Source organism: Culex quinquefasciatus, chromosome 2 (genome assembly GCF_015732765.1).
Source record: "Culex quinquefasciatus strain JHB chromosome 2, VPISU_Cqui_1.0_pri_paternal, whole genome shotgun sequence".
In the NCBI taxonomy this organism is placed as follows: domain Eukaryota; kingdom Metazoa; phylum Arthropoda; class Insecta; order Diptera; family Culicidae; genus Culex; species Culex quinquefasciatus.
The window spans coordinates 157,934,916-157,960,925 of NC_051862.1; the positions used below are offsets into that span (position 1 = coordinate 157,934,916).

The window sequence follows — 26,010 nt, forward strand, 5'->3', positions numbered from 1 at the left end:
AAAAGCGCTTTTTTGGATAGATCAAATAAAAATGAGCAAGCAACTCTCCTTTGTTGATACATCTGAAAATGTTGATTTAATAGCGGAAAACGGCAGAAGTGATGAGAATTGGTCGAACGGCTTAGAGTGATTAAAATGGGCATATTTCCCCTATATCGAGTAGATTAAGAGCTGCAAATTTGGCGCCTTGGACAAACTTTGATGAAATTTTCTCCTCTACAACTTTGCCCAAAACACCAAAGCTCTACAACGTCATCCAGCAAAGTTAGTTTTTGATTGACACCCTGGAAGTACAACAACTCTTCCGAAGACACAATTTGGCAAGGAAGCCAAATAAAGGAGTTATCAATTTATTCCACTGAATTCTAGATTAAATTTTCAAAACAACCTATCCCTCATGGGTTTCCTATGCAGATAGGGCCTTTTGAAAATTTAATCGAGAATTATGCCATTTCAAACACTGTGGATTGGCGACAGATTTTATATAAAAAAAATCATCAGGAAGTGGTGTAATTTTCATCTGTTCATCAGTATAATTTCACATATATTTCATGTAAAATTACTCAAAAAAGAGGTAATATTCAACCAACTAAATTTTCAACCTTCTGTTTTTCTGTTGCTTTTTTTAAAATTATCGGTATCATTGATGTATACAGAATTTTGTGCAAAATCAAGAATCAGCACTTTTCAACATTTTTTTTAAACGATTTATTGACAAAATACTCATGTATTTAACTCAAATTTAACTCAAAATTTCACTCGATGGGTGTTTTTCGGAATTGCAAAAAATGTTGTATGGAACTCGTTGCAAAACTTGATTTTTTCAGCACTCGTCGTATTTAACTAACTCGGTGATCCTCGTTGGATAAATTTACGACTCGTGCTGAAAAAATCCTCTTTTTGTCAACATTGAATCTATTTTAAATTGTTGAAATGGTAAAACAAAAAACACATTTTAAAGAAATACTTCAGATTCAATCGAACGAATTGTTTATGACTCCATCCCAACTCTATCCACAAGTTGGTTCTGTGGATTGTGATTGAAAAATGAAAGAAAACAAGTCGCTTTGATGCATTTCTCACAGGACTTATTTATTGGTACATACGCAGCAGCACTGCGCTTTTCAATTGACTTTTATTTCGTAAAATGTATATGTATAAATGGCACATCACAAGTATATGGAACACAGCAAAACATTCATGATATAGGTATTTGTCGTTGAATTGAAACCGCTTCATTTTAAAAATCACTTTTGAAGTACCGCATTTGTATTTCTTAACCTCACTGCATAAACGTAATTTGCGGCGCCGACCTCGGTTCCCGAATCGTCCTCACGGTCATCAGACTGTCGTTGTAATACTCAAAGAGACAATTTTGTCGCCGGCAAGTACAAACGGTATCATCCCCAGCGCCGCCACCAGTTCTGGCCAGCACCAGGTCACCTCTGCTGTCGGAATAATCATGGGACATGGCCTGGACGAACGGTGGACGGTGGTACGCCTTGCGCTTGTGGCAAATGTAGCAGCCCAGGATCGAAGGTTCGTTCAGTTCAGCCGGGAGTTCCTGGTTGCTGTAACTGTGCTGGAAGTTGGTGAATGCGGTGTTGTTTTGGATGAGTTGTCGGATCGAACTGGCCAGATCGGTTTGGGAGTTGTTTGGGGTGCGAATTAGGTCCGGGATGATGGAGATTGCTGGAAGAGATGAAAATTAGTTGACATTCTGGTTACTATCTGACTGTATTAACTTACACATGTTGGTCAGAGCGTCGTTCGATCCAAATCGGTCCATCTTCTTCTGGTCGTCTTCTCCTATCAACCAGTAGGTTCTCATGTCCCCTTTGCCCTTAACCTTGATGACGCCACGCTCTTCAAAGCGGTAGCCACCGATCTTCTTCAGCAAGTTGTACGTAACCGACGAGATGTGTATCTTCAGCGCTTCTCCAGTGCTTTCCATACGTGAAGCCGTATTGACCGTGTCCCCAAACAGGCAATATCTGGGCATCTTCAGTCCTACGACACCTGCCACGCACTGTCCGGAATGAATTCCGATACGAATCTGGATAAACTCCCCGGGACGATGACGCACCTCCAAATTCGACAGTGACTTAAGCAGATGCAGAGCTAGCGAAGCAATTTCTCCAGCGTGACGATCTCCGTTTCGGATGGGGAGTCCGGACACCACCATGTACGCATCTCCGATCGTTTCGACCTTGTACACGTCATAGCTGGAGATGATAAAGTCACAGCACGTGTACAGATCGTTCAACATCTCGACCACTTCGAACGGAGTGCTCTGAGCGCAAAGTTCCGTGAATCCGACCAAGTCGCTGAAGAAGATCGTCACACTGCTGAAACACTCCGCTTCAACACGTTCTCCGCGCATCAACGATTCAGCGACGCTTCTCGGTAACATCCGAAGCAACAGATTCTCTGTCTTCTTCTTCTCCTCCGTCAGCTGATTTGTACGTTCCTGAACGATCCCTTCCAGATTGTAGGCGTACTTCTCCATGATCGCCAGCATGTTGTCAAAGATGTTGGACTTTCTGAAAGTAACAGAACTTAACATAATTTCCACAAAACCCAATACGAACTCACAATCCCGCTTGCATCGGTTTCAGCTTCACCCGCACAAGCCTTATGTCTGGACGATCCTCTGGATCCTCGGCCCAGCAAGCTTGCAGACATTGAATCACGTAGTCCGGGGCATCCAAACCGCAAAGCGGTGGTCGAAAGATCCCGTAGTTCTGTGGTGAGATTACTCGCGCGATGATCTCTACAAGTTACCAACAGTCTATTAGAACGATCTTCAATCATTCGAAATTGAAAACCTCACCTTGTCTACTCATCCCAATCCCTCCCCACGGTCCCTTCCTCCCAATAATCTCGTACAAGATCAGTCCAAACGAGTAAACGTCTCCCTTCTGGGTTCCCTTCGATGGCGTATTCGGATTCCGCAAAATCTCCGGCGCTTTCCACAAACTCCGCCGCAACTCCAGCTCAAACTTGGCCGGCTCTTCCTGCGAAGACTTGAACTCGTGCAGGCCAAAGTCCGCGATCTGCGCAACCCAGCGGGAATCGATCAGGACCTTACTCGGACGCAAGCTGCCATGGGACCCGATGTCACTGTCGTGCAGGTAGATCAGCCCCTTTACGATGTCGCTGACCAAGGAAGAAACGAACATGTGGTCCAGTGTGAGATCCTTGTTGGACAGTACGTCCACCAGACTACCCCGCGCGCAGTAGTTGCTCAAAATGGCGACCGCTCCGTGGTCTACGGATGCTCCTACGAACGGGATCAGATTCTCGTGGCGCAGTTCGCGCATCTGCTTCAGCTCTTTGCGGATCGCGCGGGTTATGTCTACGGAACGTTTGTGTAAGTATTTGATGGCCACGATGTTACCGCGGTACAGGCCTGGTTAGTGTGTTAGTATGGGGAATGGTTAGAGGGAATATTAGGGATTATGTAGTTTGTAACAGTCCGTAGTTTTCGTATTTTTTTAGTATTTTAGTATACACCCACTTCACAATCACAATGGAATTTGAAAATAATAACTGAATTAGGAAGAGAGGGGGTAATATGCACCCCCTTAGGGAAAACTGTGATTTCTCAACCATAACATCAATTTTGTGGAAGAATTTTGTTAGATGTTCTAAAACAACTATTATTCTTCGTCACCCATGTGTAAAAAATCTTGAAAAACCCTCAAAATTGTTTAAAAAATGCATATTTCTAAAAATATGTTTAATTCATTCTAAAACAATCATGCGGGGCAATATGCACCACAACATTGGGGCAAAATGCACTACAACAACGGAGAAAAATGCACCACAACAATGGGACAAAATGCACCGGGTAAAAGTTTTCACTAGTCACCACTAGATGACACCGCTGTTTTTACAAAGGAGCATCACAGCGGTGCATTTTGCCCCGACCACGCTTATTACATAAAATTCAATTAAAAATATTTTGTTAATGTTTTTGGACTCTTCTATCTATAGAATAATGAAGATTGTGGTAAAAACTATATAAACAAACACTTACAATATCAATAAATGCTTTTTATATTGTCCAAAAATCATATTGAAAGTTCACACATTTTAAAGTTTTGCAAATAACTTTGGCTGTTTTTATCCTACCATGCTCAAACTTTTCCAGCATAGTTTTACACTGGGTGCAGAATAGTGGTTCGCAAAACGGCCTCAATTTAGAACTGTCAAAGCGGAACCAATTTACTGTTCGCAAAATGATAGCAAGAAGTGGCAAGTATTGTGTTCGATCTATAATTTATTTTGAGGAATAAAAAAAGGTCGATGGCGTCGATCTTTTGAGGACTTCGAAGTCAACATATTTTAAGAAGAGGGTTAAAATAAAAATTGGCACAATTCGTCGCTAACATTTCAATAAGCGCTATGTCTCGCGCAAAACCTATGTTAATGACGCGTTTTGAAATGTAAGCGACGAGTTATCAATAACTTTGAATGGCACCTGCCAAATACTATTGAATAATCTTACTCCGATATTATCACTACCATTAAAAGATACATAATCTCGGAACTCCTATTTGGTTGCTCTTCTGATCCACAAAATTCGAACCACTTCTGACATAATTTTTCTACTTGTGGAAAACAAAAAGGCCGCCCATCGTTTAGTCTACAAACAAAATAATTGCGAAGCACTTAATTTTTTTGCGAAAACTTTAACATTAACAAATCCAAAAAGTTTCAAAATAATTCACTTTAGCAGCAAAAAATATGCCACGCTTGAGCTTGAACATAGCCTTCTAATTTGTTTATGTTTACAGCTGTAGTGCAGTTGTATTAGTGGGGAGCAATGGGGAGCTTTCGAAAATCACGTTACGCATTCTGTCTATTCAGCACCCAGGTTTTACAATGTTAAGCTTCCAATTTCTATGATTTTTTCCCGAAAATGCTTCCTAATATCGAGAAATGCTGGGGGTGCATATTACCCCCTCTCCCCCTAATCAAAAATTCTTATACACTCAAACCCCGATGGTTTTACACCAACTGTTGTCAAACGAACGCGGTCACTTTTTAGTTTGACACCCTTTTACACGAAGTTCACACACACTACCAAACGTTTGTTTCGATAGTGTGCGTGAGCGCCGTGTAAAAAGTGACAGTTCGACCAACCAACGGGGTGCAAACTAAAAAAGTGTCAAACGAAAAAGTGACCAACCACCGGGGGTTGAGTGTAGAAATGACTGGAAAACAAACCAAAAGACTGGGTGAAATTGGACAGCTTTTATCATACTTCTAATTTGGTTAAATCTACTAACTTTTTGGCTATATTTCAAAATTTTAGGAACTGGTCCCAATTTTCCAAAAATAGGCTATAAAATAAAACATTAAACCATAGAACGATAAAAAAATGCAATTAAAACAATGTTAAAAATGTGTACAGTCATCCCACGTATTCGGAAAAGTTTACAGATCGGCCAATGTTTAACAAATCATAGAAAATCGATAATTGAACATAAAGATTTGCTTTTACCTTCATGTGAAAGCTTTTCTTGCGATCTTTCAATTGATGTATAGACCGGCTGTACATTTTTACGTTTTATATCAAGTTTTTAAAGAAAAACATTGACCCTTGAAATCCACAAATTCGGAACACTTTTTCGTTACAATGTAAAGAAACTTTTTTTCTCTCTGGGAGTACATATTTTTTTACAAAATAATGACTTCACACTCTGAAACCAATAAAACTCATGCTTAGTAATGTTTTATTAATGGTCTAATAACTTTTTTTGTGAGAATATCAGTTAAATTCAGGTGTTCCACAATTGTGGGAGGCACAATAACATCCCACAATCATGGAACAGGCCATTTGGAGGCAGTGTTTTGCTGCGCTGGATAAAATAGTCTTGAAATGAAGTTTTTTGTTCAAAAAGAACTACTTTTACTAGTGAAATAGCAAGAGAATGTCAAAATAACGGTCCTAAAAATAGCAGGGTCGACAGAAAAGTTGCATTTTGCATCCTATTGACAAATTACCACACTAGTGTTCCGAATTTGTGGGTGTTCCGAATATGTGGGATGACTGTAAACATCATTCCAAATAATATAAAATGACATCAATATCATGCTCAAAATATAAATGAAAAACAGGGGATTTCCAGCGGAACTGATTAGGTAGATAGCCCAACTGATTGGATAGTCCAAAATAAATTAGCTAATCAACGCATCAAGTGATCCGCCTTACCGATATTCGTGAAGGCACGTTTCGCTCCATCACCGACCGCCGGAATCATGTTCTGTCCACAGACCTGCGTTTGCCGGTGAAAAACAAACCTTTAGCACTACTCACACCCACCGCCGCCCAGTTCGTTAGAACTATACCTCCCACCCACAACTTCTCAACTTACCACCTTTTTCTGCGAATCGTTGCAGTACGCCAGATCCGGTGAGCTGATGATGGTCACATCCTTCATGTCCACCTTCCACAGTAGACATGCCAGTGTCTGCTCGTACCGGTAATGTCTGCAAGAATCACACCCAAGAACATACACCAATTAATCGACCATATCCATCACCCCCGCAAGTGGATCGTGTACTACTTGAATAGAATGGCAGCGAAAATGACGACAAACAGAGTCGCCACGCCAATCCCGGACATGAACCGCCAGTCCCGGGTCCGGGGACGGCACTTTTCGCCGTAGAATCCGCACGGTGGTTCCGCCAACGGGGGCCGTCCCTTGACCCACATGATGGCGCGCGAAGCTCCCAGATACTTGAACTCGGGCAGCTGCGTTCCGTTCGAGGCGGTGCCGTACGTGAACATCCCTACCGGTTGCATCGACTTGTTCAGCGAGTTGTTCACCTTTTCGTCCTTTTGCAACGCGATAACGGAAAAATTTCCCTCGGCGTCCCCGTTCTCGTCGATGTAAACCTGATGGGTGTGAAGAAATAACGCGTTACAAACGGCGCCACGTGGTTACATGGTCACAAATTATCAGACAAAAAATTTGGTTGCAACAGGTCGCACTAATTGTTATCGTATGACATTGCCAACCACTTACGTCGAATCCCTGGATCGAATGGTACGACCGGTTGAAGATGTGTCTCATTATCTGTGTTACGTTGCGTACGTTCCCGCCCTCCCGCAGGACCTCGGTGGCGGCCCGCGCATAAATAAGCACAGCATCGTACAGGTGAGCGGCGTAGATCGGCACCTGGGCACAGGGAGAGGAAGGACAGTGTAACTCAGTGTAAAGAGTTCGTGTGTATCATATGGCAGGTTTTTTTATGGGTTTGTTCAGTAAGCTCGGGCTAATGGGACAGAGTTTGATGCTTCTTTAACGTGTTACATCGTAAATTTGTGCTTACAGCATTTGATTTCACTAAATTTTATTTGAAAACTTCACCATAAAGCTAAAAAATAATATTACCTAAGAGAAAACGAATTGAATTTTGGTTTCGTTTTCAGCAGGTTGCATTATTGGCCAAAATTTGAAACATAATAAATTAGCAGAAACAACCAGCAAAATTACATCTGCTAATTTGGCGAAGTAACTGCTTCCCGTGTTATTGATTTTTGAGAATGTCTGTGAACTTAACTTGGAATGTTTTTTTACCAAACTTTGACTAATCAATCCCATAACTAATGAACAAAAACTACTGAACAATTCTTTGAGATTTCAGCCATTCATTTTTTGCATTTTTTTTTAATCTGGCTGCAACAACATCATTTGATCAATTTGGTGTCTGCGGCAAAGTTGTAGGTTTGGATAAGGACTACACCGATAAAATTGATACAAGGTAAACAAAAGTTTGACTGATTTTAAAACTATTTTTTGCCAAATGAAATAATGACTTTGAGATTAAATTTCCCGAAAAATCCTCAAAATATGCGCTTTTGGAGGAAATAGAATGCAAAATTCTCAGAAAATTCCAGAATGCGTATCATCGACCATTTTTTTTTAAATAGTTATTTCGATAAAATATTACGAAAAGTTCTATCAAAAATTTATTTATCTTTAATTTAATATTTTTAATCATATTTACAATCAAAAAGTACTTCAGTGATTATGGTTATAGCCATTTTCAGGTAACTTTATTGAATATCTGGACCTCTTGAAAAGTCTGTCTTGATTTTATAATTTTCAAAATACTTTTATCAAAGAGATCAAAAAATTTCACGAATCTCCTTTTTTAAGTTGAAAATCGGAGCATAATTTCCCGAGATGCAGAGAAACCCTTTTTACGCGGTGGCGTTACGCTTTTAGTTTCGTAGATTTCTCTTAAAACATACAATATTTTTGCAAGCTTCAAAAAGCGTTTTGTAGATCTGAACAAAATCTCAAAATCAAACCATCCACATTAACGACCCTCGGGTCTTTTGTGGTCTCTATTGCAAGTTTCTGCTCGAACCTAGGAGTCCGAAGGCTTGAATGGGGAGAGCACCCAAACCACTTTTTACTCCAAGGAACCTTCCACCCCAGTGTTTGGACTGACGACTTTTGGATTGCGAGTCCAACCGCCGCCAGCGATTCCACCGGAGTAGGCTTGGTTTGGTGTGTTGTTTGTACTTATGGCATGGACGCCTGGAATTACTTAACGGCCTAACAACCAAGGCCGGGACCGACATTTTACTTCCTAATCCGAAGGAAGGTTGCAGCAGATGGGAATCGAACAAAATCCAAAATCTACAAAATGCTTTTAAAACATTGCAAAAATGTTGCGTCGTTCCAGAGAAATCGACAAATTAGAAAAACGTAACGCACCGCATAAAAAGAGGTTTCACTGTACCTGTGATAAAAACATAACAAGAGCTACCTAATTGGGCAACACTTAAAAAAATCTCATTTTTTATATTAAAATCATTATTGCATGGCCATATTCTCAGCAACCATAGGCCGTATTAACAAAGTTCAAAAAAGTAAGGAAATTTCAAAGCTTTTTGAAACTTTTAATGGGCAAACATGGGCATTTTTTAATTGAACTTTATTACGATTTCACAAAATACTTTTTGATTGCAAACATGATTTTACATTGAAAAATAGTAAATTTTACCATATGGTAAATGAATTAGATGTATTAGATTGATGCCTTGAAGTTTTGCATCATTTCCGGCATTTTTCTGTGAACTGGTTTTTGTTCTATTTACCAAAACCCCAAATAGGATGGCCGAGGTACCCCAACGGAATCCGGAATATCTCCGGTAAATGTGGACCATATTTGTGCCCCATCTGTCAGTTTAAAATAAAGACAAATCTGGATCTTTTGCAACCGGAAGCTTCCAATTTGGTCAATTCTACCAAAAGTTATGAGATTTTTAAGAAAAAAATAGGGGTCAAATGACTACCCGAGCATTTGAGTGTTAAATTGATGGTTCAAAAAATAAAAGATTCTTTTGATTTTGAACCAGAAATTATATAAACTATGAACAAAAATTGCGCACATTGCCAATCATATCAATTTCAGCTCACATACCTTAATCTGCCGGAAAATGCGTTCGTTGGTGGGCAAGGGCACCCGGAACGGCTCCCGCTGCGCGTATCGTTTTATTTGATGACATAAAACTCTGCAAACAGATACAAAACACACACACAAATAGATCAATTTTATTAGTCATAGCTTTAGAAAAAAAGACGCTAAACCCTCATTGATGAAAGCACTCACTGATACTGCGGATTCAGCGGAAACAGTGGCAAAATTCTCAGAACCGACTGAAACGCCACCTCCAACCGCTCCTGAACGTCCTTGAAGCTGAGCCGTTTTTTGTTGGATGCCTTTGAGTTTCCGATGTACTTTTGGTAAAAGTCGGAGTATTCTGAAATTTGAGATGTTTTTTTTTAACTTTGGAGGATGAGCTCAATTTCAAGGGCCATTTTTACCTTGATAAATATTTCTCGTCGTGTTCGGGTCGTACCCTTCGTCATCGATGGATATCACCATGTAATCGCCACTGCTGAGAAGCTTTCTATTCTGCATGCACCGGACAAAGTCCACCATTTCGATGTAATCACCAACGAAGACGTATACTGGGGGTGATATTCTTTTAATTACTGTCCCAATGAAAATCTCATAAAATGAATAACTCACTTCTGGTCGTTTGGTACGTCTCGTCGACGATATTTTGCAACTTGTAGATTTTTGACGGAATGTAGTCCGAATACTCTCGAAAGTGATTCACCGTTAGGTTGTTGCTTTCGGCTTGCAGCTAAAGTAATTCCAATTTTTCAATATCTCCCCAAGAACAAAACTTGAAGTCCTACCTTGATAGCTTGTGCAATTTCCATGCTCCACGCGGGATGTTTTCCGGCCACTACGGAAAAGCAGTGCCAATTGTAGGCTAGCAGTAGGGAGACCACACTTTTGGACACCTTCGTGGCCGGTGGTAGCGTCCTGGCGAAGCTGCTGTAAATGCTCTTGTCCGACACCGCCGAATCTGCACATTTCTGGGTTATTTAATCGTTATCAGTAATTTGAATTTATCATTTAAATTAAATTTCCAAACACTCACATACGATATCATCGGAAGTTCCCAGGCAGAGGCCACCAACGCCTCCGTCGTGCAAGTTTCGTCCGGACCAATAAACGCAAAAATCCCTTCATCCCTCATCTTTGTCATCATCCTGTTATCAATGAAATAGCAAAGAAGGAGAAGAAGATCATTACAAGAAGCGTGTCATAAAACTTTGCTACGCGACCTACCGAATTGGTAAAGCCTTCAGCGACTTTTGGGCCCCGATATCGACCGGGGTCAGCTTAATTACTTTGCCCGGAAGCAGCGAGCTGTCGTTGTTGATGGTTTCGATGGCCAGCAGGAGAGCTCCCAGGATCACCTTCATTGGGGGAGCAAACGGAGGAGGGAATATTTTGAAAACAATAAGTTAGTTGTTGTTTTGGAAACGATTAGGTCGAAAATCCGTTTGGGCTTATAAGTTTATTTGATATGTATCTATCAGCAAATATTTTTTTTAATGATTATGTAAAACTATTAAAGTAGAAAAATAGAAAAATATAAATTCTTACATATAATTTAGACTGCGTCGCTGTCGTGCTAACTTGTCGTACGTGCATTTTGGGCCAAGAAAGCCATTTTGTGCAGCTCACCATGCCTTACATTTTGACCTTCATCGATCCCCAAAATTCGATTTCAACTTTGAGATTTCAATAAAAAACGAAAAAACTCCGAACTCCGTCGTCACTCTTTATATGGAAAAAAAAAACAATATTGTCATGCTATCTTGACACACCCTGAAAATCGCTGTAAGTGCGACAACTGCCCAAAGGGATTTCAGGTCAGAACGCGTTTGACACACGTACAAACCCGACTACCGGCAACATTTGTAATTATTACTCGGGACTGCCGAAACCAAATGCATATAAAACAACAAAACGTTTTTGTTATTGTTTACATTGCGTGCTCTCGTTTTTTGTTTATACAAGGTCAAATTCCCGGAATTGAAAAAAAAATCAAATAATGGTCTGGAAATTCCAATTTGGTTGTAAAAGTAGATGAACAGTTGAATACATAGTAATATCGAAAAATCGATTAATCGATAAGAATTTTAAAGCAAATCAGGACAAATGTATCGAAAAAAAGTTGGATTTTGGAAGATTGAAAATTTGGTTGAGTGAATAGTACCTCTTTTTGAGTATTTTTACCAAAAAAAAATATTAAAAGTGTGAACCTGAAGAAAATTTTCCAGAAACTGATAAAAATTTACCAGTTCCTGATGAAATATCACACCTTCTTTTGATACAAAATCTGAGCAGAATATAACAAAACAATTAGCACACCGATTTCCAAATTTACTGCTCTAAAATCTCCTGTACCTATCCAGACTGTAGTCCCCATTTGGTGGTAGTAACTTAAAGATAATTTGTAAAATATGTTTTATATAAAACATGAAATTCAAAACTTATCCAAAATTTTACATTGACTGCACAAGAAAAAAAAGTTTAATTTTGGAAAGTTGAAAATTTGGTTGGTTGAATATTACATCTTTTTTAAGTAATATTACCTAAATAATGTTTAAAAATAGGAACTTGATGAGAATTCACCAAAAACTGGTGAATGTTCACTATTCCTGATGAAAAATTACAATTTTTTTTTGACGCAAAATCTGTCATCATTTCCTGATGAATATTACCATTTTTTTCTGTGTAGCACATTTTGTTCGTTGTTGCTTCTTGTTTTAATAGACATTTTCGAAAAAAAATTAATGCTGTTTTTCATGTCATGTCATTTATAAAAATATATAAAAGAAATATATTCATAAAAGACTTACTTGATTTGAATCACATTGGAATTAAAAATTGTAGTCCACTTAAAATCTAAAGCACAACAAAGAACAAAAACAAAAATTTTTTTTCGGCTCCACCTTAAGCTATTTAAAAACTGTCATCCTTGTTTAGATTAAAGCTTAGATTATCAGTGACCAATTAATATAATTGAGCAAATTCTATCTAATCTAATCTAATCTAATCTAATCTAATATAATTGAGCAAATTCTATGATTTTAAACTTGAAAAACATTACAAATATAATGAAAATATAGATTAAATGATTGTTTCAAAAAATTCCCGGGATACCGGGAATTCCCGGGATTTCAAAACTATTTTTACCTTTTCCCGGGAAATTTAAAACCCGGGAAAATTGGACGCCCTAGCTTTTTTATATGTTTTAGGGAACATTTTTGAAAAAAAAAATCGCGTTTTTTGGAAAATATCGCAAATCTGGACAATAAAAAATTATTAAAATTCATTTTGCAAAGCTAAATTGAACTTTAGTATCGAAAAGTACTTCACATTTCTTTATACAGGTATAAATTTCCAGAACTTTTTGAATGAAAAGCAACCCCAAAAAAAATAGTTTTGAGAAGCTGACAAAATTTCCTGTTAAAGTTTCTGAGATACATCCTCACAATGAATTCGAATCGATGAACATGATTTTTTCTAAGTGTCACCTAATTAACCTGTAATTTTCTACTAACGATACCTATCTCGGAAACTATTGGTCCGATTTTCAATGTGTAAAATGAAACTTTTGTAAAATTTTCTGATCTTTTCAATAAAAACAATTTGAAAAAACATATAATCAAACTTTACTTTTGAAAAGGTCTACAAATCGATAATTTTCCTAATTTCATAGTTTAGACCGGTCAGTTCAATAACAAATTGAAACGTAATTAAATTCCTAAATAACTAACAAGTTATCGTACCCAATAAATCAACAAATTACAATTACAAATTCCAGCGAATCAATTTTGGATTCAGCAGCAATGTTACATGAAAAAAAGCATATATTTGCCTCTGATGGATAAACTTGAAACTAGATTTAATTAGTATCTCAGACTTAAACTTATATTTACACTGACTCGGGACATATGTGTTGGTTTTACTAGTAAAAATCTGACAAAATTTTTATTAAACGAGATTTTTAAATCTTTTTTTTTCGATATAAAATTGATAAAGCCAAAAACTTCAAAATCTGTCAACATTTGAAAGAACATCTTGATTTTTGGACTTTAATATACATTGTTTTTTTATAATTAACAATCGATTTTTTTAAAAAATATTCAAATAATACTTTTATAGCAATTCAAAGTAAGGATAGTGTTTTTTTGCTGAGAATATATTTTAAACTAGCCCTAATTTAAAAATAATAGTCTCCAGCTTTTCGAAAAAAAATGAAAACATTGAATTGTTAACTAGTATTAAAAAAACATCATAATTTTGAAAATTTCATGAAATAAAACTATAATATCAGGAAATTATAATTCCAGAAATAGATTTTGTAACACCATGGTAATAAAATATTGAAAACGATTCCTTAACGGTACTCATCAACCAGACCTTTTGCACCCAGATTTTTGTTACAGACATTTTAGTATCTTCAAGGCTACGGGAACTATCGATATATTTTTTTATTTATCCCCTGTTAACAAAATAATTTACTACAAAATTTTACTATTTTAGTAATAAGATTGTAGCAGGATTGGGTCCTTAAATTTCATACTTTTGAAATAAGAATACTACAACTTCTTTGGTTGCTGTGCACCCTTGAGTTAAACGTTAATTTAATTTCAAGTTCTGAAAAAGTAAAAGGAACCTCTCAATAGCAGAAACAAACATCATGAAAATTAAATATCGTTGCCAAAACAAACCCCCACGCTACTTTTTAATAGGACAAGGATATTCTGTGACAAAACAAATTAATAAAGATACAGTCCAGCCTACACCCCCAAACCCCCCAACCCATCATCTTACCTTGGAATGCACGTATCCCGCGAGGAATCCAATGTGGATCTCATCCCCAACGCCGTCCTCTCCCGGAGCGATTGTTTTTCCCCTCACCCCGGGACCACCATCTATCCCTGGCCAGCCGTTACTGCCACTGCCAGTGGCATTCCTGTGGTCATCTCCAATTTGCTGGCAATCACATGTCGCCACATGGGGTTGCCGAAGCAGGCTAAGGGTCGCCCCGATGGACAGCTGCACGCAGGATATCTTGGCCACCAGGAACAGCAGGCACACGCGGAGGTGACGAACCTTTTGATTGCCCAACTCCATGGTCGGTATCACTTTCGTTTTTCTCTGATCCTCTGAATTACTACACCGACGACGGCACTCTCTGAATGAATGTGGTGTTTGCTTCTTCTTCTTCTTCTTATTGGTCCTTGCTCTTGTTTTTACAACGCATTTACGTCACGTGGCACATGTCCTCATATTCAGCTCGATTGATGACACCTTATAGTAATACGAGGATTATAAGATAACATTGAGACGGTAATGATCTCGAACGGCAAATAATTACTCAACTAAATTAAATGAACACCCACTAGCTTAACTTCACCTTAAGCAATCGCAAAAAAAAACGGATATTGCCGAACATCAATCAAACCGGCGATAAACGACACATTTCGCGCCTCCACATATCTTCATTATGAAACCCAAACCCTCCGGGGGGAATGGACTCACTAGAATGATTACATCCTTCCTCCCCAAAAAAAGGACCCATAACTTCCACTGGGGAAGCGGAAACGCGATTTGGGAAATAAATATCGCGCACACAAACGGCGCTAGTTGAACTCTTCGTAGCGTCACAACCCACGCAAGAAAGGACACAAACATTAAAACGATTCACCTTATTTAACTTTGGCGAGAAAAGTTTCGCACTGTGAACTCTGGGGTCTTGATTTATTGTACGCACCACGTGCCCGGTTAGGGTCACAACTAACTAATTGTCTTCAACTTTGTAAATGAGTTGATGTTTCAATTACACTAATAATAACCTGGCCAAATTGAACTAATTGTTTGAAGGCGTTGTGGGTGTTTTTATTTCATGAAATTAATTACAAAGTTTGTCTTTGACCTGTTGACTTCACAATATTAAACTTATTTGTTCAGGAGAACTTTGGTTAGATTTAAAAAGAATGTTATAGGTTTTAACTTATGTTGTTCACTATGAATCTATCACACGGTATGAAGGAAGCAAAATATTATAGATCGATATGACCTTTGAAAGAATTATACGTAAAATTGTGTTTTACCTTAATGATTAAGATTATGTACGATTCAAAATATTCTATCGATGAAAAAAAACATAAAAATGGGGGAAGCGCATGGTGACTCAAGTAAATTTTGATAATTTGTTTATAAGCCTTATTATATTTTATAATTGAAAATAATTTGCATTTTTTTTTACCTTTTATTACTATAAAGTTCAAAAAAAAAATTGATCAAGATTTTTTTTCAGTATCAGGTGGTCCCAATAGTATAAGAAAACTAATTTGTCTGAATTTTTCTGGATTTCGATAATAATAATTAAGTTTTCTATCTATGAATATTGCATCGATGGTAATGTTAATGGCGAAAATCGATGACAATCGAAAAAAATTACAAGCAAAACTAAATTTGTTCAAACAAAGTCCTATCATACTTTAAAAAAAACAATTGCTTCAAAATCGAAGTTTATGGAAACCAGCGAGATAATTGCATATATTGTTCACCCTAACTATGCAATCGCAGGAGTCAATTCAAAATACATGTTCTCCTGCATAGAATGTTTCCACACTGTGATTAGCTCAGTGATTAGGCATATAAATTTTTTTTTTCTTTAAAATGTGGGCATCATGGCTAAAAAATTGTTTGCTTCCTTCTTCACAAACAATAAAAAAAAATATCTATGGACTTATAATGAAAGTAAAAATATTTCTGTATTTTCCAATTCTGTATATTTTTTTAAAGGTCCAATAAACATAATGGTCTTCTTGGGTGTTTTGCCTTCCTCACTTAGGTAAGGCTATAATCCTGCTCTAAAAATGAACTTTTTGTTTAAAGCTCGAAACCCCACCTTGATGTGTACATATCGACTCAGAATCGAAAACTGAAGACTTCCACCTCAGTGTTTGAACTGACGACCTTTGGATTGCGAGTCCAACCGCCGCCAGCGATTCCACCGGAATAGGCTTGGTTTGGTGTGTTGTTTGTACTTATGGCATGGACGCCTGGAATGACTTAACAACCAAGGCCGGGACCGACATTTTACTTCCTCATCCGATGGAAGGTTGAAGCAGATGGGAATCGAACCCAGAATCATCCGCTTACAAAGCGGACAGCGTAACCATTCGGCCACGCACTACCACGTGTGTGTGTGTATGTGACCAATAAAGTCACTCAGTTTTCTCAGCACTGGCTGAACCGATTTTTACCAAACCGACTTGGTTTGTCCCGCCCGTGTGGATCAATCGGACCGCGCACTGGACTCACAATCCAGAGGTCGCCGGTTCGAATCCCGCGGCGGGCGCTCTAAAATTCTTTGTGTAAATATGGGTATTCGGCGCCGTCGCCCCGTGCCATACTTTCATACACTTAGGAGCCCAGGGCGGCGAAGTCCTTGTAGATAAAAAGGAAGACACTAGTGGTTGGTACTAGCAATGGTGGCCGACAGCTATAAAGTCAACTTCGACTTGGTTTAGGGTCCCATATGGTGCTATTTAAGAGCGAGTTTTTCACCAATGTGTAACAGGTCGTATCGAGGTGCTCCGATTTGGATGAAACTTTCAGCGTTTGTTTGTCTATACATGAGATGAACTCATGCCAAATATGAGCCCTCTACGACAAAGGGAAGTGGGGTAAAACGGGCTTTGAAGTTTGAGATCGAAAAAACCTAAAAAAATCTTAAAATTGCTCGCGTTTCCGTAAAACTTTATCAATTCCAACTCTCTTAGATGCATTCGAAAGGTTTTTTGAAGCACTTCTAAATGTGCCATAGACATCCAGGATTGGTTCGACTTTTTCTCTTAGCTTTTGCAAATTACTGTCAAAAATGGATTTTTTTTAAAACCTTAATATCTTTTTGCAACAGCCTCCAACACCCATACTCCCATAGGTCAAAAGATAGGTAATTTCATGGACTATAAGCCTACGGTATTAACTTTTTGGCCAATCACAGTTTTTCTCATAGTTTTTCGATTTTTCTATAACAAACATTTTACAACGTTAGTTTTTGCCCTGTAGTCCGTCATAGCAGCACTTTTTGGTCTCAATTTTGTCATATTCGGAATCCTCGGACAATTTCACGTAAGTTAGAAGTATTGGAATTGTAAATTTGATTTGAAAAAAAATTAAATAAAACATTTTTGAAAAAAGAAATGGATCTTATTTCCCCTGTGATCAATACGTCAAATGCTGTATCAAGTAGGCGAAAACCTGTTTGACCCCTAATCCGACAAATTGTTAAAAAATATTTTAATTCATTCTAAATGGCAATTTTTCCAATCAAATTTACAACTCCAATACTTCTAACTTACGTGAAATTGTCCGAGGATTCCGAATATGACAAAATTGAGACCAAAAAGTGCCGCTATGACGGACTACAGGGCAAAAACTAACGTTGTAAAATGTTTGTTCTAGTAAAATCGTAAAACTATGAGAAAAACTGCGATTGGCCAAAAAGTTAATACCGTAGGCTTATAGTCCATGAAATTACCTATCTTTTGACCTATGGGAGTATGGGTGTTGGAAGCTGTTGCAAAAAGATATTAAGGATTTATAAAAATCAATTTTTGACAGTAATTTGCAAAAGCTAAGAGAAAAAGTCGAACCAATCCTGGATGTCTATGGCACATTTTGAAGTGCTTCAAAAGACCTTTCGAATGCATCTAAGAGAGCTGGAATTGATGAAGTTTTACGGAAATGCGAGCAATTTTAAGATTTTTTAGGTTTTTTCGACCTCAAACTTTAAAGCCCGTTTTACCCCACTTCCCTTTGTCGTAGAGGGCTCATATTTGGCATGAGTTCATCTCATGTATAGACAAACAAACGCTGAAAGTTTCATCCAAATCGGAGCACCTCGATACGACCTCTAGAACAAACCGAGCAATATTTACAAATACTGCCTCTTAATTGTTTGAAGTTTCGATAAGTAGTTCAAAAGTTATGTATAAAAATGTGTTTTCGCATATTTTCGGAAGTTGAATAAATGGCAGGACATCGCACCAAATATCATCATGATATATATCGTTTGATAGGACCTTTCCAACGAGTCCAAAACATTGAAGATTTGGCAACCTTGCCTCGAGTTATGACCACTTGAGTAACATTCATGTACTTTTTTGAAGCCGGATCCCATTTATATGCATGTAAACTATTTCCGGATCCATCATACGACCCATCCTTTGTTAGGTAATCAAAAAACCTTCTCAACGAGTCCAAAACATTGAAAATATGGCAACCCTGTCTCGAAATATAAGCGCTTAAGTGATTTTTATATACTTTTTTGTAGTCGGATCTCACTCAAATGTATGTAAACAATGTCAGGATCCATCATCCGACCCATCGTTAGTAAGGTAATCAAAAAACCTTCTCAACGAGTCCAAAACATTGACGATCTGGCAACTCTGCTTCGAGTTATAACCGCTTAAGAGAAAAACCTGTTTAAAAACCTTTTAGCTCTAACACTAAATTTTAACCAAATTCTCATTTGTTGCACAACAAAATTTTTGAACGGATACTGTAACAAGGAAATAGTTTTATTGCTTTTAACAACGGAACGATAATTTCTAAGGTATCGAAGAGAACTAAAACGGTAACGCCAAGAAAATCTAGTTGAAAATTAATCTCCAGGAAATGGGTGTCGAAAACGATGCACTTCTAAGTCCAATCCAGGTCCAATAAGCAAAATTTTCATATTTTGCTTTTTGGGTGTTTTTGAAACCGCCTTGAGTCAGTGATATTAAAAAACACTCAAAAAGTAAAAAATGTAAATTTTGTTTAGGCTAGCAAGCTAGTACAAATATTGTTTTAAGTTTCTGTCACATTTTTTGAAAACTAATTATTTTAAAAAACTTTTTTCATTCAAATGTTTAGACTATAGCTTTTAACTGGTTTGCTTAAACATAAATTAAATTTTTGTTAAAAATGTTTGGAATTCCCTAATCTTTACAAAAATTTCTGGACTCGAGATATATTTATAAACGTATTTCCTGGAAAATTAATACCAAAATGTAAAATTGTAAACTCTGGGTGCTTAATTTTCAAAACATTTTTTTTTATTTAAAAGAGCCAAACACAATTTTTAAAGCCTGATGACAAAAAGACTAATTTGTTTAAAATATTTGCTGCACAAAAGCCAATCTAAAGATTGTATCTCGAATATTTAAAAAATTTCATATCGCACTGAACATGACGAAATCACGTAAAAAAAGTAAATCTTTCCCAGTTCCTGAGGGGAACACCCGTGAAGAGTATCGGGGCCGGCATTTACAAAGCGGATTCAGTGGCAGTTATTCACTCAACTAATGTTAACATGTTTAGGTTAATGTTAACATTCCATAGGTCGCCTCCCTAAGGTGTCGTGATAAGGTCCAGTTTGTGACGATACACTACCTTCCCTTTAATAAGCAATCGAATCCAGAAGGGAAAAGATCACCAGTTGTGTTGGTCCGAGCCGGGATTTGAACCCCGATCTACCGCTTACGAGGCGGAAGCGTTACCACTAGGCTACGTGGCTCGGTCAAATCACGCCGTTGCAAATATTTTTCCAAGTTTATGTTAAAATTGGCCATAAAATAAATCAAAATTGTTAAAATTAGCCATAAATGAAATCAATTTAAAATGCATGTTAGGGGTAATCTTTAAAAAAAATCGAAGAAAATTACAGTACCGCCAAACGATTTTTTTCGTTTGTTTTTTGTCAAAGTATGGGAACAGCATGTAATTCCACCTTGCACCTAATGTTGTCATTTCAGCACTTTTACGTTCAATACAGTTTCTAAAAGAAGTTTTCAACTGAAACCTACTAATACATAGTAAAATAAGTTGTTAAATAGTGAAATTCATTAATTAGGAATTAATTAACTATTAATTATGAACGGAAATTTGTACTAATTGTGCACATCAGAAATCGCTTTTTGAAGCTTGGATAATGTTTTTTTTAATCGAGGAAATTCAAATGCCTCTGTGTAAAAAAAGGGTTTTCTGTATCATTATGCAATAATGGAAGTCAAATTACAGAAACATTACAAGTTTACAATAACAAAATAAATAGCAAAATTTTGTGTTTTGTAAGGTGAACTTGATAAATTCAGCATAATTACTTTTCAAGTGTGTGGTTTAATAGTTGAGAAAGTTTTACAAAACTTAAAAAAAATCTCACTTTGCCTTTTATTTATCAATTTCAACCTTGAAAATTGATTAGATCAACCGGAAAACACTCACATTTCGCACAAAGTTTTCTAAAGTCTGAATTGTTATCTACGACTTTTCCAATCGATCTGAAACTAGTTTTCAGAGGAAATGCTCAGTCCTGGACATGATCGTACAGACAAAAAATAAAAAAGTAAATTCATGATATAATATTTTTCTCACTGTGGGCATCCATGCATAAGTTTTTACAATTATGATTAATCAAGTTTCAATTGCACTTTAGTCGAATTCTGTCCAAATATTTAAAAAAAAAAAACAAAAAAATATTTTAGTTAACAAAAAAAAAGCTCAACTGTATCAGCCTGAATATTTTTTTCGCACTACGAAACACTTCCAAACTTTAAGATCCTTAAAAGCGTCGTAACTTTGCGATAATCCTCGTGAGGGTGTCACTGTTAATTTGTCTCGCGACGCGAAATGAGCTGATCCTTCAATGGATTATGCCCTTAATAGGATCAACTTATTATAATTAGGAGGCCTTCAATTTAACAACTTAACCTTGAAAACGAAAACGCACCCAGACACGCAAATAATTGCGAAATCATTTTGATTACTCAACCTACTTTGGACCGAAATTTCCCTCGTAAATGATTATCATTTTCAAAAGAAACCATATTCAATGGAGATTTATTTTTTCTTCTTCACTCTAGAAGTTCGCCCGATCCGTCAAGCATGCCTTCTTTTGAATTCTCATTTAGTCGTGGTTATGGCATCTGATTTACGTTGGATAGCTTGTTAAGATCAATTATAAGAATAATTATGAATTGCTTTAAAAAAAACAACTGATTACTTCACACCATTTTTCCACTTCTTCAGTTAATGTAATCCTTTCACGTGGCCAATTAATTCATGCTTTATTTTCCCTAGGGAAAGTGACACTTTTTCCGCATAATATTGCACACTTAATCCAACGGGAGGGGTCACAATCGTGCTTCATTTGTCAGTAATCGCTGCAACCACCCACATATTTAATTTAATTACTGACTTATTCACACCTCCCCCACTAGGCGCGTATCCCTTTGACCGTCGTTTAATCGAGATTAATTGGAAATTTATTGGAAACTCTAAACCGTGTCAACATCATCTTTTCACTTTCACTTATTACCCCACGCTCACACACAGACTTTGTAATTGCGTGAAAATGATGGTATTTTCCACCACCGTGTCCTTTCTCAGAACCGCGAGTCCATTTCCGGGCAAATTTCGTTTTCCGTTACGATTCGTGTCCGCGGCCAGACTGAGGAGCAACCGGTTGATACTTGTTGCTTTTATATGGAATTCGCCGCCGCCAGGATAACGAAGACGATGGTGGCGGCAATGATGACGATGAAAAACGACGCCGAAAGTGATATCCTGTCGGCGTCGTCGTCGTTCACACCTCGTGCAAGGATCGTTGGATAGCACGTGGTCGGAATCGGTGAGGACTAAACTGTTTTTGTTTACAAACATTCGCACGTGCTTTTATGTGCTGGGGAATGTGGGGCAAATTTTGCTTTTTTTTCAAGAGATACAAATTTATTACCAAATTTGCGTTTAAAAACTTCTTCTCAAGAAATCTAAAAAAATAAAGGGGGTCAATTTAACCCACATTGCCCAGAATACGAGAGCTTAAAACGAAAGGATTCTGTCAGCGGCGGGAAAAGGTGATACCGCGAAGATGATCCGTGCGAAACATTTTTTGAGCGATGGGATGTCCCGAGGGGATTACGCTTAAAATAGAACGGTTAACTTCTAGGTACCTATTGGTAGGTGGCTTACATCAACAGCCGGTTAAGTTTTTACTGAATGTTTTACGCCTTGCGTCAAGAGTCATGTCTCGGAGGTTATGGCAGCTGACAGATTGTGTGTGAGTAGGATAAAATTCGGGAGAGCTTTTGAATTTGGTTAAATATTTAAAGTTGCTTTCCAAGAAATCTTCAAATTCTAAAGCCATATTGCTAATCAACTAGTCAGAATAACATTTTAAAAATCCCAAATACACTAATTTTCAAACACATAAATTGTTAGAGTTGATTTTAAAATATTCTAATTTAAAAAATCAGGAAATTTCAAAAAGGTTTAAAATTTTTGACATCGAAAACCGGACGCATAATTAATAAGTTATCGTCACTCAAAAATTCAACGCTATTTTGGTGAAATGAAAAAACCTAAATATTCCTGTTTGCTTCCATGTCAGACGCAATCATTGCTCAAAATTACAATGTCTTTGAAGAAAATTCATACGAAATTTTCTGATCCCTTAAAAAAAATATTTGCGTTTACATGGCTTTTACAGTTAAAAATGTATGAAACAAAAAAAAAATAACTGAAACATGGATGGGTTAACGATATCGCAATTTCTGTTGAATAATTTACGATTGAAAAATGATTAAAACAGCCATAAAGGGATTTTTTTAGAGAAAAAAAATGGCAATACTGTCAAATCAATTTTGACCAACATGTGGCATAGTTTAACCCTCTACAACCCAACCCCGCCTTTAGACGGGCTTCGATTTAAAAAATCGCCAAAAAAACATTTTTCAACCAATTTTTGATCTTTAAAAAGCATTGGAAAGAAGAACTCTTAAAATTTTAGCAAATGTATGGGTTGCTTGTTTTATGTGACTTTGCCAATGTTTTTAAAAAAATTATTTTTTAAGGTTCAACTATGGCTGTGTTTTTTACTAACATTCCCTATACTTTTTTTTTCTATTGCCCCAGACTATGCCTCTACACATTTATTTACAATTTAAATGATAATGGTGTCATTTTATAGCAGAAAATGTGAAAAATATGCAAAAAATTGAAAAAGTTACTGTAAAAACATGAAAAAAATAGAAAGGCAAAATGTAATGATAGGAGGTGGTAGAAAAGGTAAAATACTATCGAAAACAAACTAAAATTCTAAAAATGAAACAAGAAAAACATAAAACAAGAGAAGTAAAGTTTTTCGTAGAACAAAAGTTGCTCAAAATGACCTCCTGAACACGGGAAAAATAAAAATATTCGTTAAAAAAAATGTGGGCAGTAGAGGGTTAAAAGATGTATTTTTTGTCACCTAAAACATTTTCTAATTCGTTTTTTTTTTATAAATAGTTATTATGCACTTTTTATTTTCTTTGTGAAAAGTCGAACTAAAAAACGGTAAATATTTTTTTTAGAGTGTAACTATCATTTTCGAAAGGTTAAAGTAAAGTAAATCTTTCCCATTTCTTCTAACATTCCACAACAATCCAATATTACGCAAAATACGATTAAAATTGATTTAAAATTATAACTCATAATATTTTTGAGCTAAGCATGTTTCCATTATTCATTTAGAAACAGTAGTCGTGATTTTTTTCATACAAACTTCATTTACCAAAAACATCAATCAAAATATCCATTAAATTTCCAATTATTAACTCGTTTTCAATGTAATTGTTGAATAAGACACTTTTGCACCAAATTGAGACATTTTGAAAACATACATACTTTAAAATAGGCTAGGAAAATAATTCATTTTTATTCAAGTTAAAAAAAATGTGTTCAAACATATTCCACAGAAGACCATAAATAGAGCGTCCAATTTCCCGGGGTTACAAAATTCCCGGGGAACGGGAAATTTTCAACAAATTTGCCGTGAATTCTAGGGAAATTAAAATTTCATCGAAAATTATTCTAATCTTGGTTCTGATTAATACTTTGGATCAAAATTATATAGAATAGCAACATAAAAGGTCAAAATAAGTGTGAGGATCAATGAATGCCTTAACTGCTTGTAAATAAACATACAACTTCAAGAACATTTATAAATCTTATGAATTCATGAGCTGTCTTTCAATTGATACAAAATGTAAAAAATAGTCAATTGTAGGAAGTATTAATTTTCTAATCACAGTGTTTGGACAGTGAGTAAAATGAATCCATGCCCCAAAACCATAAAATTGTTTTTAAATTTGTATCTGTCAACAGTTTGATAGAATATGATAAAAAATAATAATGACACATTAAGTTGAAATGAAAAAAAAATCATTCAAAAAAATGTTATTCTTTTCAAACCTTTTTTTCCTCATCAAATCTTATTGGTTTGTGCTTACAATGAAAAAAATAAGCATTGAATTCACCTTCAAAATTTGTTTTTTTTTTACTTGAAATACCGTTTTTAAGAAACCCCCAACTCAAAGTTTTCAAATACTTAGAGCTAATAGTTGAAATTGTTAGAATTTTTTGGGCACCTTTTATAAAACACGAAGTAGTTTTTACCTTAAAAAATGACTTCGGTTCAAAGAATTTTCATAGCAATAAAAGCAATGAAAGTAGTTTAGATATTTTTTCACATTAAAACCCCTTACGCTTTTGGTAGCTCTAGTGCTTTAAATTTTTAACTTTTAACTGTAATTTCTAAAGAAAACTTAAAGAAATTTATCTGAAAAAACATAAAATAAACTCAATTTTGTTCTTGGTGGAAAGGGATGCCTTATTTTCAAATGATATAACAAAAATTAAACAAAAATAAAAACTTGCCAGAATAATAATTGTTCGTTCTTTTTAATAGAAATAAAACGCTGATTTTAAAAATTATCATATGATTTTAGTTTGAAATTGTTTTTTTGCAATTCCGTCGTGAAACTCCTTACTTTTCCTGTCATTCTAGAACGACGAGACAGCCTACTTTTCTCTACCAAAAATAACAGAATCGAATTGCAACACTTTTCAGCACTTGTTTTGAAAAGTAATACTTTTCAAAAAAAAATTGATTTAAACGATTTATTGACAAAATACATGAACATTTGACTTATAATTTCACTCAAAGGGTGTTTTTCGGAATTGCAAAAAATGTTGTATGGAACTCGTTGCAAAACTTGTTTTTTTCAGCACTCATCGTATTTATCCAACTCGGTAAACCTCGTTGGATAAATGTACGACTCGTGCTGAAAAAATCTTCTTTTTGCAACTTGTTGCATAAGCTACTATTTTGGTATTTTTTGGTACCGTCATCTGGAGCGAATTGAGGCTAACGCTTCATTCTCAGTAGGGACAGCAGTTTTTATAGCGCCTTTAAGATTTAAATTTAATTTATTATTTAAAACGATGCATCATTTTTGTAGTTCTGTGTCTTTTCTATCCAAAACCAATACAAAATATCGAAATATTGCCCATGTTTCCCTATTCGCCCCTGATGACAGTACCAAATCAAGGCCTCTGTGCTAAGCTAAGCTTGCTGTTTTTCTATCCTAGTTAGCATAAGAGAGCACAGAGGCATCAAAATAAAAAGAAAACTTCGTGAAAATAGTAGTCGTCAAAAAGACATAAGACAGTAACAAATTTTATTTGATATTTTTTTAATAAAATTTTATTGAGGACAAC

At 36.3% G+C, this 26,010-nt stretch overlaps 1 protein-coding gene across 1 annotated transcript; it reads right to left on the reverse strand.

Annotated features, from left to right (window-relative positions):
* Positions 1-1,131: 1,131 nt before the first annotated feature.
* On the reverse strand, positions 1,132-21,901 carry LOC6041505 (guanylate cyclase 32E). The gene is made up of 17 exons (XM_038255396.1): positions 21,668-21,901; positions 14,242-14,721; positions 10,678-10,808; positions 10,487-10,598; positions 10,239-10,421; positions 10,066-10,183; positions 9,858-10,004; positions 9,643-9,793; positions 9,454-9,544; positions 7,041-7,193; positions 6,579-6,910; positions 6,387-6,501; positions 6,224-6,287; positions 2,834-3,412; positions 2,596-2,773; positions 1,750-2,543; positions 1,132-1,692 (listed from the first exon to the last, which is right to left on the reverse strand). Exons 2-17 carry the CDS (start codon positions 14,542-14,544, stop codon positions 1,283-1,285), a joined length of 3,861 nt encoding a protein of 1,286 aa, XP_038111324.1. The 5' UTR covers positions 14,545-14,721; positions 21,668-21,901; the 3' UTR covers positions 1,132-1,282.
* Positions 21,902-26,010: the final 4,109 nt, after the last annotated feature.

Coding starts and splice junctions, on each gene's coding strand:
- LOC6041505 (XM_038255396.1), bottom strand. CDS start 14,544: ATGGAGTTGGGCAATCAAAAGGTTCGTCACCTCCGCGTGTGCCTGCTG. Junction 9,794..9,857: donor GACGAGAAATATTTATCAAG/GTAAAAATGGCC, acceptor CTCAAATTTCAG/AATACTCCGACTTTTACCAA. Junction 7,194..9,453: donor GCATTTTCCGGCAGATTAAG/GTATGTGAGCTG, acceptor CCCTGTGCCCAG/GTGCCGATCTACGCCGCTCA.